General features: G+C 39.2%; 1 protein-coding gene across 1 annotated transcript; it reads left to right on the top strand.

Annotated features, from left to right (window-relative positions):
- The first annotated feature begins 633 nt into the window (after positions 1-633).
- On the top strand, positions 634-18165 carry LOC131834711 (ligand of Numb protein X 2-like). The gene is made up of 6 exons (XM_059179354.1): positions 634-746; positions 851-1098; positions 2515-2714; positions 11951-12091; positions 15752-15929; positions 16996-18165. Exons 1-6 carry the CDS (start codon positions 634-636, stop codon positions 17037-17039), a joined length of 924 nt encoding a protein of 307 aa, XP_059035337.1. The 3' UTR covers positions 17040-18165.
- Positions 18166-18577: the final 412 nt, after the last annotated feature.

Genomic DNA, 18577 nt, shown 5'->3' with positions numbered 1-18577 from the left:
TCCTGGAGTGCGGCACAACAATGCGGAAGGAAAATCATTTGTCCTCTTTCTTAATAAGGTGATGAGGAAACCGGGAATGAGAAAAAGCTGAATAAAGAAATTCCATAGCAATTTTTTCAAGAACTTGAAACCCACAACTTATCTTTAGTTTGTGAGGGGAAATTCATTACTTTTACAGCTAAGGGATAGCTTCCAGTTTTCAATAAATTTATCCTATACTTGATTTTTAATGGAATTTGAGATTTTAAAAAATACTATCCTTGAATGAAGTCTGCAGCCCTAGACATAAGACCGCCACCCACCATACACAGCCTCTTGAGCCTTTTCTCTGCTTTTCTGCAAGTGGCAGAGCCTCAGATGTATTGCTTCTCACTAATAAATGAATGTGTACCCTTGGCCCTGAGATTGGAAAGGAACAGTGTCACTCAAGGTCCAAGTCTGGATGCAGGAGCACATTGTGGAAGAAGACTGCTGTTTCCACTCCTGTTAAGGAGTTAAGCCATCCCTGTGAAAAGGGGGTTATGCAATCAGGATCTCAGAATAGTATTTGCAGTGTACCATCAACTGTGCTGGTGTATTTCTGGGACTAGCAAATATCTGAATACAGGTATTTATTGAAGTATTTTTTGAGACATGCACGAAGCCACTATTTGTGCCAACGCCTGTTTTAAGTATGCTACACAGTGTGGTAGGAACTTAGCAGAGGTTAAAATCATAATTACATACGAATTGTGGATTACCTCTAGGTGAGTTTGGCATTGAAGCAGTGGCTATTCTGTTGTTGGGGCACAAGCTGTCAATCATTTTTCCTTTCAAATCATCTGGGAACCCCCTAATGCTCTCTCTCTAGATGTCCTGGAGCTTCTCATCGGAGACTTGCCCTAGAAAGGAGGAAAACTGATAAAGCTCAGACAGAGATTGAGAACAAAAATGGAACCACTGTAATAGATCTTCCAGGTACTTTATCCCTCAAAATGGACTGTTCAGGGACAGGCACAGTGCCTGCTGAGCGCAGCTTGACATCAGCATCTCTGCCCGCGTGGCCTGAGGAGCCTGGCCTGGACAATCCCGCCTTCGAGGACAACATGGCCACTGACAGTATGTGCTCTTCACCTTGCTTTTGCTTTTCATCTGTTTTCAAATCAGATATTTCCTTTCTTCTCACTACTCCCTATTACTTTCCCTATATGGGGTGTTGTTGTTGTTGTTTTTTCCTCTTCAACAAATAGTTTTACTGAGATATGCTTCACATATCACATAGTCACCCGTTAAGTGTACAAGTCTAAGGGTTTGCAGTTTAGGAACAGAAAGCAAGTCTTACCTTGAGGCTTATCCTTCCCCCTCCCCCTCTTCTGTTGTAGTCCACAAATTCACTGGTCATCAACAGGCTCCTTTGTTTGTTTGTTTTGAAGCCTATTGCTTCTTGACTAAGAAATCCACAGCATCAAGAAGAACAAAAATAATACCTCAGCCTAAGTGCTTATTCTGTGTCAGCACTGTGTCAAGCACTTTACATATATTAACTTATTAAATGCTTGTACCAATACTGGATTTTTTTTTAAGATTTTATTTATTTATTTGACAGAGAGAAATCACAAGTAGATGGAGAGGCAGGCAGAGAGAGAAGCAGGCTCCCCGCTGAGCAGAGAGTCCGATGCGGGACTTAATCCCAGGACCCTGAGATCATGACCTGAGCCGAAGGCAGCAGCTTAACCCACTGAGCCACCCAGGCGCCCCTGGATTTTTTTTTAATGATGAGGAAACTTAGTCAGAGAGTCATTGGTCAAAGTCTGAGAGCCACGAAATGGCTGGGTATGTATCTGACTCCCAAAGCCATGTGTCTGACTATTGCTGTCCTCTGGTAGCAGCCACTGATCTGTCTACATGACCCACCAGGAAACAGGCAGAAAACAGAGGATGATCTTGGGCATATCTTAGTAGTTGGCCCTTTGTCTTACTTTTAAATAGGTTTATCTCTTATGAAAATTCCAATTTTTCTACAAATCCCAGTTTTCCCAGCCATGGCTATAACAATTCTTCTATCTCCTACTGCTCAGATCAAGACCCTCCTCTTCTTGCTTAATGTGGTTATTTTGTCAACCACTACGGTGATTGTATGTCACAGAGTTTGTCTTTTATATTTCATATGTACAGCCTTGCACTGTTTACAGCTGTTTCATGGGTCAGACTTTCTCTGATCAATTAGGACAAGATGATATTGTCTGTATATTTCTTTATCAGATCACTGTGTGGTCCCTAGTGATCTGATGCATAGTAGTTATTTGTTGATTATTTACTGATCACCTTTCGAAGAGGAAGTGTTTTGCTAATCTTAACTATTGGTGTTTTGGTCATTCTATTTTTCTTATCCCGTGGTATTGCTTTGTTATGAATCATCTATTAACATAAGGTCATCACTAATGATAGACAATAACTTACTTACCTAAAGATAATCAAAATATAAAACGTTTTTCTTTCCACCTGTTTTTCTCCCTCTCATTTTTAACTTGGCAGCTACGCAACAGCCGGTTAGTTTTCTGGAAGGCAAAATTACTGCAATTGAAATTCTCCGGTCTGATTCTTATATTCAGCTAGGAATTAGCATCGTGGGCGGCAATGAAACACCACGGATCAACATTGTTATCCAGGAAGTCTATCGGGATGGGGTGATTGCCAAAGATGGAAGACTTCTTGCTGGAGACCAAATTCTTCAGGTATCAATTTTTTTAATTATTTTGTTAACTTGCCTCATTTTTTTGCTCTTATTCATCGATTTAAAACTTAGGAAATTATGGTACTCTGGAATCTGACTTATAAAAAGCTAAGTTTTACTGTTTTTTTAATGCAAAACAGATCAGAATTTATCTGTAATTTCTCTGATTTCCCCCAAACTCATGGAATGTATTTTTACCCCCATCTTAAATTTGATCCCACATGTGCCTCAGTGCGTGGCTTTCCAGGCCAGCTGAATTCCTCCTGGCTTGTACTCCATGGTTGGCTATTTCGGGGCCACCTTCACTGCTAAATTCTCTTGTCCTATTGTCTGTATCCCTAGTCCCAGGGTACCATCCACCAGTTACCTTCATTGTCTGATTTATCCTTCTCTACACTGATTACTATAATCTAGAAAAGACAGGTCACACAGCACAAATTACTTAAAACTTATACCATTGAATTTAAGATAGAATTCGGAAATCATGACCACCTCTTGTTGGCTCTCAAATGCACTCTCATCCACAAACAGCCTGACTCTGCACTAATCCTTGGTGCTACCCTCTCCCTCTTCTCTTTAAAGAGAAATAGCTACTCCAACAAACGAACTACCTTCGGGCAAGATGATATTATATTAGAGGGCATACTGATGAGCATTAGATGGCCAGAATTCCACTGTTCATGTGAATTCTAAAGTTCATGTGAAAATTGACCTGGATATATGACCCATACTAGTGTAAGTGGTACTTGAAGCTAAAAGAATGGATATTTAGGAGAGAAGAAATAGGCATGAATGAGAAAAGGTGTCTTCTAGGAACCCAAGCTCAAGGACCCTTGCCTCCTCGATTTCACTGCTCGGTCCTTCCCCACGGTCTGTTGGTATTCACCCCTTCCCTTTTCCCTGCCACCTCTCTGGTCTGTGCCCTCACTGATTCACGTCTAACCCAGTAGAATCAATACCCCTGCCTCCTTACTCTGCTCTGAAATCCAGTACGACCATTGTCAGTTTAATTCACCTGTGATTCTGCTTTCCCTGGGAAGATTGGACCAGAGAATCAAGTCCATACTGATTAATAGTCAGGGTCCTCTGTGGACTCTTACACAACCTGTCCCCTCAGCCTTAACCCTTGCTTTTTCTTTCAGCTGTAGCCATTGGTGTATTACTGAAACATCATAGGCATGGTGGTCAGTGCTGAGGGTATAATTAAGAGCAAAAAGCAACCCCTGCCCTCATAGAATGTATAATGTAGCAGAAAAGCCAGACATAGCAATCTCCTTGCTTCCCTCCACATTCCAGCCTGTCCCCATTGTGCTACAGCTTCCCCACCTTCATCCAGAAAACCCTGCCCTGCCATTTTCACCCATTCAGACCTCTTCTCACACTAAGTGCTGAAGACATTCCTTCTCTTCACCACTTAATACATAATTGGTCACAGAGAGTTATTCAAATGCAGTGTCTTCCTTTGGGGATGGCAGCCACCATTAGTACGTACTGTGGGACAGGCTTCTCACAGAGCTGTGCCTGGAGTCGATACCCAGGACATACTTGCTGAGTCAATAAAAGAGTGGATTTGGTTATGATATCCTGTTGGGAATAGCTGTCTTCTTCATTAAAACAAAACTTAGAACCTCTAGGATTTTTAGTTCTTCAAGAGAAATGTCCAGAGGAGAAGACAGACAAACTAGGCTCCAAGAGCAGCAAGGATTGACCTTTCCACTAGGGGTTCCTGGCTTTGGTTTCCACGCCCATCCATATTCTGCCTCTTGTAGTTTGTGATTTCCACTTCAACACTTGGGACCAAAACCCCTCCTTCATTGCACTTGGCCTGGCTGACACAGACTGAACTTCCAGTGTTTTGTTCTTGACTAAATCCGAAGAGGAAATAGGAGAATACAGGAAGCATAACTAATCCAGCTTATGTAAAATCCAGTTTCTGATCCTACCATAGCTAGCTATTTACCGCATTCCTGTGTTTGCTGTCCTTTTATGATATTAGTAGTACTCTGGTTGCATGAGGTTGGCACAGCTCTCTGGACACCTTACCCTATATTCCTTCTACCCCAGCTCCTAAACTGATTCTCCATGGAGGAACTCTTATAGCTGGTTTTGACATTTTGACACCTTTGGGGCCAAGACCAAAAGAGCCAGATGGCCCTTTCCTACAGCTTACACAGTGTTCTTTTCTTCTCCACTTCTGGCCTTTCTAGCTATAATTGAGTATACATTTATTTTCATCTTTTGTTCTTTGCTACCAGCAGTGTGCCAGCTTTGGATATTAAATATTTTACATATTTTACATATTTCATATTTTTTACATATTTTTATTTTACATATTTCTCATGCTTTTTCTAAATTTTCAAGGTAAAAACAAATGCTTTGTTCTTATTTCCATTTCTTTGAGTATAATTGAAGTTAAGTCTGTAACCTCAGATTTACTAATATATTAGATTTGCTAATACATTAGCAAAAATACAAAAATGTATAAAAATATATTTAATATATAGTTTTGTTTGATATAGGGTTTTGTTTGCTAATATATTTCATCTATAGGCTTTTTTACTGGTCTGCTTTGGAGAATTGTTTAATAACATAACTGAATCTGTATACGTCAAATAAAAAGCTAATTATCTGAAATACTGGCTGTAATTTGGGGAATATAACTTAAAGCTATAAATCAGCATTGTAGACATTCCAGTGCATTACTATTGTTTATGGAGGCATACATATTAATAACCCTAATAATGGCAATCTTAAATGCAGTTTAATGATTTCAAATTGATACAAAAACTATGAGCACATAACCTGATTATTGAATTCACAAAGGGTCTCTCCTCTTGTGGGCCTGACTTCCTCATTGGCCTTTGGCTGGTATGCTGGAGGCAGTAAGTAAAGCCACACTACTTGCCCAAATACAGAGTAGTATTTATGGCCATTCAAAAGGAAACACTTGGAAAGAAGGCTCCTTAGTATATTTTTTTTAAAGATTTTATTTATTTATCAGAGAGAGAGAGGGGAGAGAGCGAGCACAGGCACACAGAATGGCAGGCAGAGGCAGAGGGAGAAGCAGGCTCCCTGCTGAGCAAGGAGCCCGATGTGGGACTCGATCCCAGGACGCTGGGATCATGACCTGAGCCGAAGGCTGCTGCCCAACCAACTGAGCCACCCAAGCGTCCCTCCTTAGTATATTTTTACTACCTGGTTATCTTCCACTTTTTGTGAGCTGCATAAATAATACCGTGAGCCAATTTGAAAATACTTTGGAGTCGTTAAGATGGTTTATTTACAGACCAAAGGGATAGCTAGCCTGTGTTTTTAGTTTAGCAAACTAGATGTAGTAACAGTGCATGGCTTGGGTTTTCCCACACTGATTATGTATGTGTGTGTGTGCGTGTGCGTGTGTTTTATATATATACCCACACATCCATGTTATTCTATTAAATAACCTATTTGAAAAGGAGAACCATATACACTCAGGGCCTTTCACAGTGCAGCATTTTGAGCAGTTTGAAGAATAAAATAGTGTAAGAAATTACATCAATATTACTATTAAAAATAATACAAATTTCAGAACATGATTAGGAGTACGAATTTACAGTGCGATCTGAGTCGTCAGTGATTTATTCACTTTTGGTTTTGAAGGAAAATAATTGCAGTCGTATCTTGACTGCATTGGTCCAAAATATATTTAGCTAAAGATGTGGTAAAGTTTACTCTGTTGGTGCTATTTCTACAACATCTAGCAACAGTATTTTATTTGATCTCTGTTTTCTCTGTGTTTCACTGGCAACCACACTTTTGTGAAGGGAAAGATTGTAGGCTATTCCACAACCCACATCATGAAGATGGTGTGAGGCTACATAATTGCACGTGGCTAGCACTGGATTCCAGCCAGATGTTTGTAAAGTCATTTGTGATAGATGTGAATTTAAGACGGAAAAATAAGAACCTAGAGATAAGTGGCTTTTTAGCTGAATAGCCAGAAATGATGAGTTTTGACTAACAAATCCATGTCAGGCTGGTTTTTTAGAAGCTGCCTTAAAGTTCTGTTCTTGACCCTATGTTACTCAACTTTTTCATCAAGGATCTGGATGGCAACCAAATGCACAGATGTTGCAAAACTGGGAGAAGAGCAAGTTTATGTGTGAGATCTATTGCATTTGATGCCTGAATTTTAAAAGATGTCAACAGGCCCAAATCAATAAAATTCAAGATAGTGGTGCTCAAAACTGTCAACCCGAGATGAGTAGGAAGGGGGAAGGCTTTCCTTAAGATAGACTCACGTGAAAAAGATCGAAGGGTTTGGGTAATCACAAGCACCTAACCCAGAGCCTGCCACATAATGCATCCAAGAGAATGTCGATTTCCCACTTGCTGTTGGTGCAGACTGATGAGGAGAGGAATTCTAACTGTGATAAATACTCAGAATTGCGCCAAACTCTTCCTCTGACTAGGTGAATAACTGAAGCTGGGTGTATTTTCTTAGTCCTGTTCATGTCCCAGGATCAGTCACTATACTCCTTTTCAGGGCCATAAGGTTTAGTAAATAAATGTTCCGTGAGTACTGAGTTAAGCTTGTTGTATTAGATAGATGTTACACTTGAGTGCTAAACAGAGTGAAACTGTAATTACCTGCTTTTCTTTAAAGTAAAAATGACTGATCTGAGATCAGGTTGTGTATCTGGAATGTGTCCCTTTTCTTAGATTAAAACTCTGTGTATTTTTTCCAGGGTAAGTGTTTTTCATTTGGAAAAGCCACATCAATCCAGTAGATCTTCAGTTTCTGTTCCACTAGAACTAGTATTTTGTTGGCACTTGCCATATGCTGCTGCTGTCTCTGCATTCTCCTCCTGGTCCCGTGAAGCGGAGAGTAAACCCATCTCACCACTCAGGGGACACACTCAGACATCCCGCTACTGGCAGGACCAGGGACTCTGATTCAGCACCCTCGCTGAAGCCTGAGATCCTAACTGCCATTCTCTACTTCGTGCTAGTCATTGTGAGTGAAGCTTAGGAACTGTGCATTTTAAAACATCTTCAGAGGGCTTTTCTTTGTAAATAATGACTGTACATCATTTTCCAAAGTCAGTTTCTTTTGGAAATAGCATATAAATGTTTACCAGTTGAGAGGATAAAAGACTGTCCCACCTTGGTCATAACTCTTTTCTTCCAGTTGTGTCTCACAACTATGCCAGAGCCGCCCTTTGCCAGCCCTGTACCACGCTGCATGTAACTGTGCTGCGAGAGCCGTGCTTTGGGGGCCGGACCTACAGCCACTTCGACTGTAGCTCTCCCCGGGAAGAGGTCTTCCACGTAGTCTTTCACAAACGGGACTCTGGTGAACAACTTGGCATTAAACTCATTCGAAAGACCGATGAACCAGGTGTTTTTATCCTTGATCTGTTGGAAGACGGCCTGGCTGCACAGGATGGAAGGCTGAGCAGCAATGACTGAGTGCTTGCCATCAATGGACATGACCTGAAGCATGGAACCCCTGAGCTTGCCGCCCAGATCATTCATGTACACGCGGATATTCATTTCACGTGCTCAGCCTTTATGTCGATGTTTTTGTAACATGAGAACCTGAGGGATATTTGATATTTCATGGGGGAAATCAAACATGGCTCCCCAAATCCTTCAAAATGCACAAGAGATTATTTTATCATTACAGATAAAATCCTGTCTGGAAAACTATATCCCTGTGAACATTTAGCCTTGCTCTTTATAGAGTGAAGGCTCTATATTTTCACATGGGTTTTTCATTTGCTCCATGGGCTCCACCTAAGCCCATACATAAAAAACACATTTATGTCCACATTTAACAGGTGAGACAATCAAAGCTTGAAGGAGATGTGGTTCCAAAGTTGTGACTTCCCTGCTCTTGTAACTTTCACTCTCTGCTTCAGCTGTATACAAGTGGGGAAAATCAATTTTTATTGAGAATAACTCATTATCTCTGTAGTGCCTTTTTTTTAAGATTTTATTTATTTATCAGAGAGAGAGGGTGAGAGAGCAAGCACAGGAAGACAGAAAGGCAGGCAGAGGCAGAGGGAGAAGCAGGCTCCCTGCCGGGCAAGGAGCTGATGTGGGACTCGATCCCAGGACGCTGGGATCGCTGGGATCATGACCTGAGCCAAAGGCAGCTGCTTAACCAACTGAGCCACCAGGCGTCGCTGTAGTGCCTTTTTTATAAAGCATTCAGAGCATTTCAAACACATCATAACTTGTGTTCTTACAGTATCCCTGTGAAGTAAAGATGGTTATTATTAGAGAAAAAAAAATTTCAATAAGAGCATTAAAATAGGTAAAGTAGAGGGGCACCTGGGTGGCTCAGCCATTAAGCATCTGCCTTCGGCTCAGGCATGATTCCAGGGTCCTGGCATCCAGTCTCACATCGGGGCTCTCTGCTCAGCCAGGAATCTGCTTCTCCTTCTCCCACTCCCTCTGCTTGTGTTCCTTCTCTTGCTCTCTGTCAAATAAATAAATAAATACATAATAAATAAAATCTTTAAAAAAAGAAACCAGCTTGAAAATTTTTTTTAAAAAATAAGATAGAAAAAGTAGAAAATCATCCAGAGCAGACCTTCCGGTTCTATAACCTACCAGAGCATTTAATGATATGGGTATATCCTACAGTGATAGGGGTGAAACAAAGATGTGTATGGTGTTTTATTTTGTTTTGTTTTGTTTTGTTTTAAGTAAGCACAAGAAAATACTCTGACATAAAGGAAACCAAGCAGTAACATAATCAAGCATCAGGAATTAAAGTAGGTTGATAGTCACTGAGAAATGTGTATAGTAAACAGAATTAACAATGAAGATTTAAGCTACTGTGTAAGAAAACCCAAATTTAAATCCCATTTAAGTTACTCCTTTTCACAAATGTTTGGTTCATTATAACTATGGGAACACACACACCCAGTAGCCATCTTGCATTAGGAGGGAGATTCAGGCGTTGGTCTCTTGTCCCAGACTTGAGGTTTAAAAAAATTGGATACAGATACTTATATATGGATATCAAATATAATATATTGTTCAAGTTGTTTCTTTGTGAAAAACATCTTAATGTTTTGGATTCTGAGAATAACATGTCTCAGAACATGTTATTCCATGTCTGAAAAGGAGATTAAGGAAGACAAAATACAGAAAATGAAGAAGGAAGTCAAAATCACAGTCAGTCTAAAGTCCATAAGATAGTGACATTAAAGTTTTGAAGAACATCGTTACAAACATTTTTCTGTATATGCCTACAAATAAATAGGTACATATTTACGTTGGTACTTACACATGCAGTCAGCTTGCAAATTCTGAGTTTGCCACCCTTTCTTTACGTCAGCTGTATGTTGTGGACTTCTTACCCTGAAAATAGATGCACCATGATATAGCTGTATAGTAGGCATGTTGTGCTAAAACTTACGTAAACACTCCCCTGTCAACAGACTTTAATGTTTTGTTTTCAAGTTTAGACATTTTGCTAAACTTCCCTCTAGAAAGATCATACCAATATATACTCCCAGCAATAGGGCATGCCACTTTTTTATGAAATACAGGTATTGTCGTTTAGGCATCCTGCATTTTTAAAAATCTTGACTTCAACAGAATTCTTTTGTTGTGCTTGAAACCCTGAAGTGTTAGATAGGCATTTAGCTTAAACCCAAATGTTGGCCCATCGTTTAAAGCTTATATGTCCACTTCCATCACACACCCAGAATTTTGTCTTTTAAGAAATCAAAAAAGATCAGGGATTTGTTTGTTAATAGGTTTGCATGAGCAGGGGTCTTCCCATAAAGCTACATTACTGGTTATAGAGTATTTGGTAGTGGTGAGGGTTAGGCAGTAAAGCAAACAATTCTTAATATTGAAATGAGATCACAGAGGGGCTTCTCACCCTTCACACCGTGTGATCTAATACTCAGAAGTGTCAGAATCTCAAATATCTGGATTGTAAGTGTTCTACTTTGGCATTTACCTGTTATATCAAATCCCCAGACTCTGGCCACATGAGAAGTGTTATTCTTTCAGTTATTTTGTAGAATTGTCTGAAACTAGTTTAATGAAATACTTGAATAAGTAAATGACTTTAATAGGGCCTTAAAATTGGTTATCACTCAGGCACTTGGGTGGCTCCGCGGTTCAGCATCTGCCTTCGGCTCAGATCCTACATCGGGCTCCCTGCTCCGCGAGGAGTCTGCTTCTCCCTCTTCCTTTGCCCCTCCACCCTGCCCTCTCGCTTTCACTCTCAAATAAATAAATAAAATCTTTTTTTTAAAAGATTATGGTTTTCACTCCTTTTCCAACTTGAGAACTGAAACTGGAGTGATTTCTTAACATTACTGACTGCAGTCATAGGGGAGGGTTCTACTTTCCACCACAGCTTCTTGAAAGCAGGCTGTCAAATTTTCCCATTGAAATGATAGTATACTTGGAAAGTTGTAGTCATGACCAAGAATCAGCATCAAGTAGACCAGGCCTGTACATTAAAAGCAAAGATAAAATAGCTTTAAAAAGGATAATAGATGTGAATCGGTGTTTCAGATCTAGGTCTATAAATACAGATAATGGACCTCTAAATTCAACGTGGTTGTCCTCACCTCTAAAATTACATTTATGTGTGAGTGCACGTATGACATATATACGCACACAATATGTAATGTATATAAATACTAATCCTGTTTTACAGGACCTTTGTTATCATTCTTCTCAGGACTGTTTAGGCTCATCCCTATTTTCGATTCTAACCTATAGTGTGTGGAAACAGAGCTACACATAGTTTTATTGATTATTACTCTCAAAGTAGCCATCTTGGAATTTATTTCAGAAATCACAAAGGATTGTAATCCAGTTTTAAATCCGTTCATCCTTTTATCTTCTTTGCTCTCTTTCTCTCAGTGCCAAGGCCAATTTTGCAGGGGAGGGAAGTATAAAAAGACAGTTAGCCTTCAAGATATCATGGGGAGATCAGAACCCAGGCTTTGCCTTGGTTATGTCCTTGGTATTTCCAGGGTTAGGGAAGGTTTACCCAAGAGGTCTGTGTGTGGCTCTTTTACCTGCAGAAGTTTTAAAGTATTAGCTCCTGAAATGAACTCCCTCATCTGCCCCACCCCCAGCAGGGGCCTGCAGTCCCCACTCAGGTGAGGCTCTGATACAGCGATAAGTGCATTGAAAATGACCCTCCCTATAATTTTTTTAAGTGAGAAGCATCTTTAATGACTGGTGGTTATATATATGTGTTTTCTCCAGCCTAGTGGTGAGAGGGTGGATTTAACAATTGCTAGGCCGGGGAAATCCCAGCCTGGTAACCCTGTCCAAGACGCAGGAGCTCAGAGTACCAGCCTTCACCATGCACAGCCGCTGTACCACAACAGACCCAGCTCACACAAGGTGAGGCCTTGAGTTTGCATGTTTTCATTCATCTGCCCTCAGGGAATCCTTGTTACAAACTGGTAAGATTTAAATGAGGGCTGTTACTCTGTTGGAAAAGGTGAACACAGGTGTTTGGGGGTGTGGAATGTGTGTTTGGCTACCTTGAGGGTCCCTGTACAGTCTGTTCCTCAGCCAGTAGGGGTGGTTTCTTAGTAAGAAGGTCCCTCTGCCAGATTGATGAGAAGTGTTTGATCTTCTAGAAAGACTTCTTTGTTTGTTCCTGCTTGAAAGTGGGATTTATCTTGGTTTGCTCATTCAGTTGTAACAGGAGGTTATGTAACTGAAAAAAAGACAATGACCAACAAGTCCATACTTAGCGGTTGGGCAGGTTGCCTACAACAACAGAATTCTCTATGTGAATATGAAGCATAAATCATACTTTCTAATAGGTACATGCAAAACACATAAAGCATTTCTTTTTATGTTACAGTTTATAGGAATACTACCCTAGATTGTTTTAAATTCCCATATGTTGAGCTTTTTGCTGCATCTTTCATATTTCAGTGCTTTTATAATATATTCCTGGGTCATTTATCTGTGCCAGAAATTCTGATGCTGTCTCACTTTGGATGCAGAAATCAGTAGAAATAAAAAAACAGTGACACTTTACTGTGTTCTCAGTATTATTTACTTCATTTGATCTTTCATTTGAACTCAACTTCTAGTAGGCCAGAATTTTTAAAACGATGCTATTTACCAACTGTGTGAAAAATCACACATCGGAAACTTCCTATAGTTTTTTTGTTCGTTTGTTTGTTTGTTTTTACTTCCTATAGTTTTTAAGTAGACCAGTAAATAAGTTTTTATTTAGCAAAGCAATTTAATTTTACTTAAGGAGAAACACATGACTTGAGAAACACATGTTTAAGCTAAACACGTGTTTAGCTTAAAGTGGCTTCTTAATGTAAGTACAATTTGACAGAATAACTCTGTAATGTCACAGGAGCCCAAGAAAGCATCATTTAAAGGCACAAGTATTTTTGGCCCATCAGGTTTATCTGGTTTTCTGAGCTGAAGTATAGACTTGTCACTGGTCTTTGGTCAGTTAAAACTTTTAAGAAATTATAAGCACAAACTTATTCTTATTTTTGAACAGAAAACAAAATGTGTGAAGGGAACCTATAATTTTGCTTTCACAATGATGACTACAAAAAGCAGTTATTGTTTCGAAAAGGAATTTGAATAGGAGTTGTTCATATCGCTGGTCCTTGCTTTACAAGTTACATATATATACATATTCCTAAAGAATCATAATTAAGGCAAAAGTTGGTAACTGAATCCATGAATTCTACAGAAAGTTGAAATATGGGTGCTCAAAGACAACACTACAATTTTAAGACTGTTTTAAGAACTACCTAACCGGGGCGCCTGGGTGGCTCAGTGGGTTAAGCCGCTGCCTTTGGCTCAGGTCATGATCTCAGGGTCCTGGGATCGAGTCCCACATCAGGCTCTCTGCTCAGCAGGGAGCCTGCTTCCTCCTCTCTCTCTCTGCCTGCCTCTCTGCCTACTTGTGATCTCTCTCTGTCGAATAAATAAAGTCTTTAAAAAAATACTCCTTATTTAAAGAACTACCTAACCATTTCAGCATTCATATAGAGGACTATTTATGTCCTTTTGTTTGTTTGGGGCACATATATTTTTCTTTTTACTAGTTCCTATTCCTTAATTTTAAGTGTTGGTGTTTTAAATAGCAATGCTGAATTCGTACTCTAGGTGCTCTGTAAACCTGATTGTTAGAACAGCCACATGAAATGTAACTTTAAGCATTAATTTAGCAATTTACCATTAACATACAGCATTTGTGATGTCAAATCCTAATTTAAAAAAATAAAGGTCTCCTAGGGAAAACAAATACAAATTATCAAAACAACCTGTTCAGAGGATAATCATTGTTAAAAATTAAAGCACACATTACTCTATTACTAAGCCCCTCCATAGCCCCTGCTTGGAAACATTCATACAGTGTTAAGCCCTTAGAAGTTTCCATGAAGTATACCAAGAGTAATCTGTGAAGTTTGGCTAAAATGCATACATCTCAGCCATATAGAGGAATAAAGCAACCACCTCTAATTGACTCGATACCTGACAGACACAAGCATTGAAGTCAGTGTGCTCCCAGCTGAGTTTACCTGGATTGTCTTCATAATAATGTGGGTCTTGCCCAGTTTTGAAGGATGAGAACATAGATGTCATATGCTACAATACCACCTGTAGACATTTACAGATTTTCTATGAGGTCAAAATTCTAGGAACTCTAGGCTATTTAAGTAGTGCCCTCAAGAAAATTTCAGAGTGTGGGTTTCAGGAGCAGAGAAGAGCAGACACCCCTGCAGGTCCAGGGCTTGACTGACACGTCGTACCTGTCCACTCTGAAGCAGTGTCACTAAAGGAAATGTTACAGATCTAGCAAAAGAATTCATCTAGTTTTACTGTTGATATTGTTAGTCGTGGTAATAGTTACCTTGTTATCTACAGTATGCTCTTATAGTATATGTGTTAAGGAACCTTTTGAGAACCAATTGAAGTCACAGTGAGGCCATGGCTATGCTAAAAGCCAGCGCCGTGTCCCCTGCTGTTGTCCTGAAAGCACTTGAGGTCCAGATTGTCGAGGAGGCAGCCCAGGCCCCTTTGAGATAGGAGCTTCCATTAGGGATAGCACCCTTGTAGTGTGGATGCATATAGCATCATGCTGTATGTATGTATAGCTATATAATTTGGAGCAAATTACATGACCTTTCTAATAAGGCTATTCCCTTGTTTATAAAATGGGGCCAACCATAGGATTTACACTCAGGACCATTGTAATGAAATGTAATGAAACCATTAAAATGAAATAATACATGTGAAGCCATTTGCTTTACAAATAGTAAATCTTCAATAACTGTTAGTTACTATTGCTATTTTAATATTAATATTGCATAGGTACACCTTGTTTTTTATAGCATTCTAATTTTTAAAAAAGGTAATGTTTTAAATTTTCCTTTTCTTCTAGCAGTGTCCCCATAAATAGAAACAAAAAATATCGATAAAAATTGCTTTTTCCTAAGAACACAGTTTGTTGGAAATTTTTCCTCTTCCTTAACTTTTTCAAAAATTCAGTTATTTCATATCCTTATAGCTTTCCGTGAAGGTTTTGAAGATCAGTTTGCACCCGTTTCATGACTGAGCATTCTCATGAGTAAGAAACAGATCTATAGCTTTTTTCTGACAGTTAACAAAATCTACACTTTACTTTTGTACTATTCTGTCACCATTTCTTTCAAAGAATAGAGGAGAGAGAGAGAAATAAAATTAATTAGCTTGTCTTCAGAATCTTAAAACTCAAATGCATTATTTACTTTTGTAGAATTGGCCTTATTTTGACTTCCATATGTCAACAGTCCTGAGTTTTTTCTGTTCCATACATAGTCATATGAAAATACAGTAGTCAACAGTCTGACATTGTGATCCCCAGTGTTCGGTGTCATGTTTGTACCATGAAGAACTGTGTATTATTTCTACAGTAACTGATTTTAACAGTGACTTTATCATTGCCATGGTATTTTTTCCTTCAGTCTCCTTACTTTACTTCAGCTATGTATTATTTATTTTCCAATAAATTTTCTTCTCATGTGTTAGGATCTTACCCAGTGTATTACATGCCAAGAAAAACACATTACTGTAAAGAAGGAACCACATGAGACCCTGGCAATGACAGTGGCGGGGGACAGAGGAAGCAAGAGTGGTGAACTGCCCATCTTTGTAACCAGTGTGCCAGCTCATGGCTGTCTGGCACGTGATGGCCACATCAAAAGAGGTAAGATAGGGAGGGCTGGGAACAGTAAAACTGTTCCCATCTTCTCCCTGCATGCAACTCATGTTTGAACAAAATAACAAATATTCCCCAAATTTTCTATTAAATATGATTTTTTAAAAATCTTTTAAAATGTCCCTTCCATATATAAGTGTAAAACCTCTCTCTAAGGTTAGAAAAATGCCTAATGGGAAGGAAAATTGCTGCAGTTTGATGATGTTTCTGGTTTTTTTTTTTAAGATTTTATTTATTTATTTGACAGACAGAGATTACAAGTAGGCAGAGAGCTGGGTGGGGGTGGGGGGGGGGGAAGCAGGCTTCCGGCTGAGCAGAGCCCGATGCAGGCTCGATCCTAGGACCCTGGAATCATGACCTGAGCTATAGGCAGAGGCTTTAACCCACTGAGCCAACCAGGAGCCCTTTCCGTTATTTTCTAATGTTTTTTTAGATCATTGGATTATTTTATGTTGGAAAAGTCCCTCTAAAAAATAGAACACTCATCTTTTCCTTCCTAACCTTTTATATAATCCTTGTTGCCCTTTTTTTTATTATTATTAAATTACTTGGCAGGGAAAAAAGCACATTTTTTTCTTCCTTATTACTGTCTTAAGCAAAAGATGCTCAAATCACAAGTTTCATTTCTTTGTGTAGACCCAAGGATCTCTTCTCTTTAAGTATTTTGATACATTCATGCTGAGCAAACTCTGTAGGACTATCTTTATCTATAAAACTATCTAACTCTAAAACAGGATATGTTAAAAATTCATTTCTAAGAGCAAAAGATCAAATAATTTTTGAACAGGAAAGAACTATAGAAATCACTGAAGCCCAAAGATCTAATGACTTGGACTTCCAGTCGAATCACAGTGCCTCAAGCCACATTTTTTCCTATATATGATGAAATTATCTTAAAGTTTTGAGTTGTTATGGAATGTTTTCCATGAATTGGATTTTCCCCTTGATATCGTAAGAATGACAGAGATGTGAAAAAATTACAAATAACAGAATGTATAGGGAAGATAATGACTTGGTAGCTCATCTTATTTTTCTTGTTTATTCCTTTGGACAGGTGATATATTGCTGAATATCAATGGCATTGATTTGACCAATTGAAGTCACAGTGAGGCCATGGCTATGCTAAAAGCCAGCGCCGTGTCCCCTGCTGTTGTCCTGAAAGCACTTGAGGTCCAGATTGTCGAGGAGGCAGCCCAGGCCCCTTCAGCGAGAATGAGTATGACTCTAGCTGGTCCCCGTCATAGGTCATGTGGCTTGGGCTTCCAAGGTACTGACAGCGTTTCAGCAGTTTCATGGAATAATCGTAGTGACATTTCTCAGTATGGAACACAGTTAATTCATTCGTCCAGGTTGTGAGGGGGAAGGTCCTGTCCTGGTCAGAGATGAAAGTGGCAATGGCATATCAAGTTATAGAAGAAAAGGGTATTTTTTTCCTTCGGTTATTATATTTTAAAAGATAAATTTAAGGGGCATCTAGGTGGCTCAGTCGGTTAAGCATCCAACTCTGATCTCAGCTCAGGTCTTGATCTCTGGGCCATGAGTTTGTAAAAAAGATTTTTTTTTAATTTTTTAAAAATTAAAACATTCTTAAAAAATAAACCATTTACCTTATTAAAGGTAAATTTAATAGTAAGAACTAAGCTAAAAAGACTTGGTGTATCTGTTTATAAAAATGAATAAAGCCATTCTGTCCATTACTATTAACAAGGTTCTCAAGTGGACCAGCCATGAGATTTGGATGTTCATGCTCTTGCTTTAGAAAAGCTGTCATTTACCACCACGTGTACATGCTGAGACTTCATGTGCATTTTTCACCAGAAAAAAACAGGTCAAAGTGTGGGGCCTTTTGAGAAGCTTTTCTAAAACCCCTTTCTTAATCTTGTTAACTCTCTCTAAAAAGGCAGGATGTCAAAACTCAGTTTTTACTGGACATGAGAGACTCTTTCAGCCAAACCACTGGTGTCCGAGAGTAGGTCTTCTCACCACCTTCAGGACTGTAACCCACCAGGACATTCTGTAGTTGGTCATTGTCTGGTCATGAAAGTGTTTCAGCTCCTGATAAGTGTTGTATATACTTTGGTATTGAAGTTGGAAGAATGTGTATTACTGTCTTTGTTTCTAGATCACTTTAGAGGAATCCTAAACCTGAACTATGAGGAAACATTCTGATTCTGAGCCAAGTAGGAAAATGACTGATTTTTTTAATTAAAAATAAAAAGGAAGAATGCCAGTTTCTGAGACATCTAGTTTCATTTGGATGTAATTTGTAATAACTAGCATTTTTATAGTGCTATGTAATATATATATATATATATAGTATAAAAGTATTAAAAGTAATTTCACATAAGAATAGCAGAAAAAGTCAGGATGAATGGAATTCATCTGTCTACCATCTAACTAACTGACTTGTCCTTATGGTAGTGAAAAAGACCAAAAAGGCCTGAAACAGTAACAGAATTCATATCTCAGGGCCCTGTAGGCATAGATTAGAATGGTTGCTATGAAACCATGGCCATTCTACCTAATGGTGAGGGGTCAGCCAGCAGAGGGAACTCATTTATCCTCTGGAGTACTCTGCCTGATACACTGACCTGTCACTTGAAACCCAGCATGTCAGAAAGGCCCCGTCCCACACC

This window comes from Mustela lutreola, chromosome 6 (genome assembly GCF_030435805.1).
Source record: "Mustela lutreola isolate mMusLut2 chromosome 6, mMusLut2.pri, whole genome shotgun sequence".
Lineage (NCBI taxonomy): Eukaryota > Metazoa > Chordata > Mammalia > Carnivora > Mustelidae > Mustela > Mustela lutreola.
The sequence above is the reverse complement of the archived record's forward strand: the minus strand, read 5'-3'. Positions and strand labels throughout refer to the sequence as shown.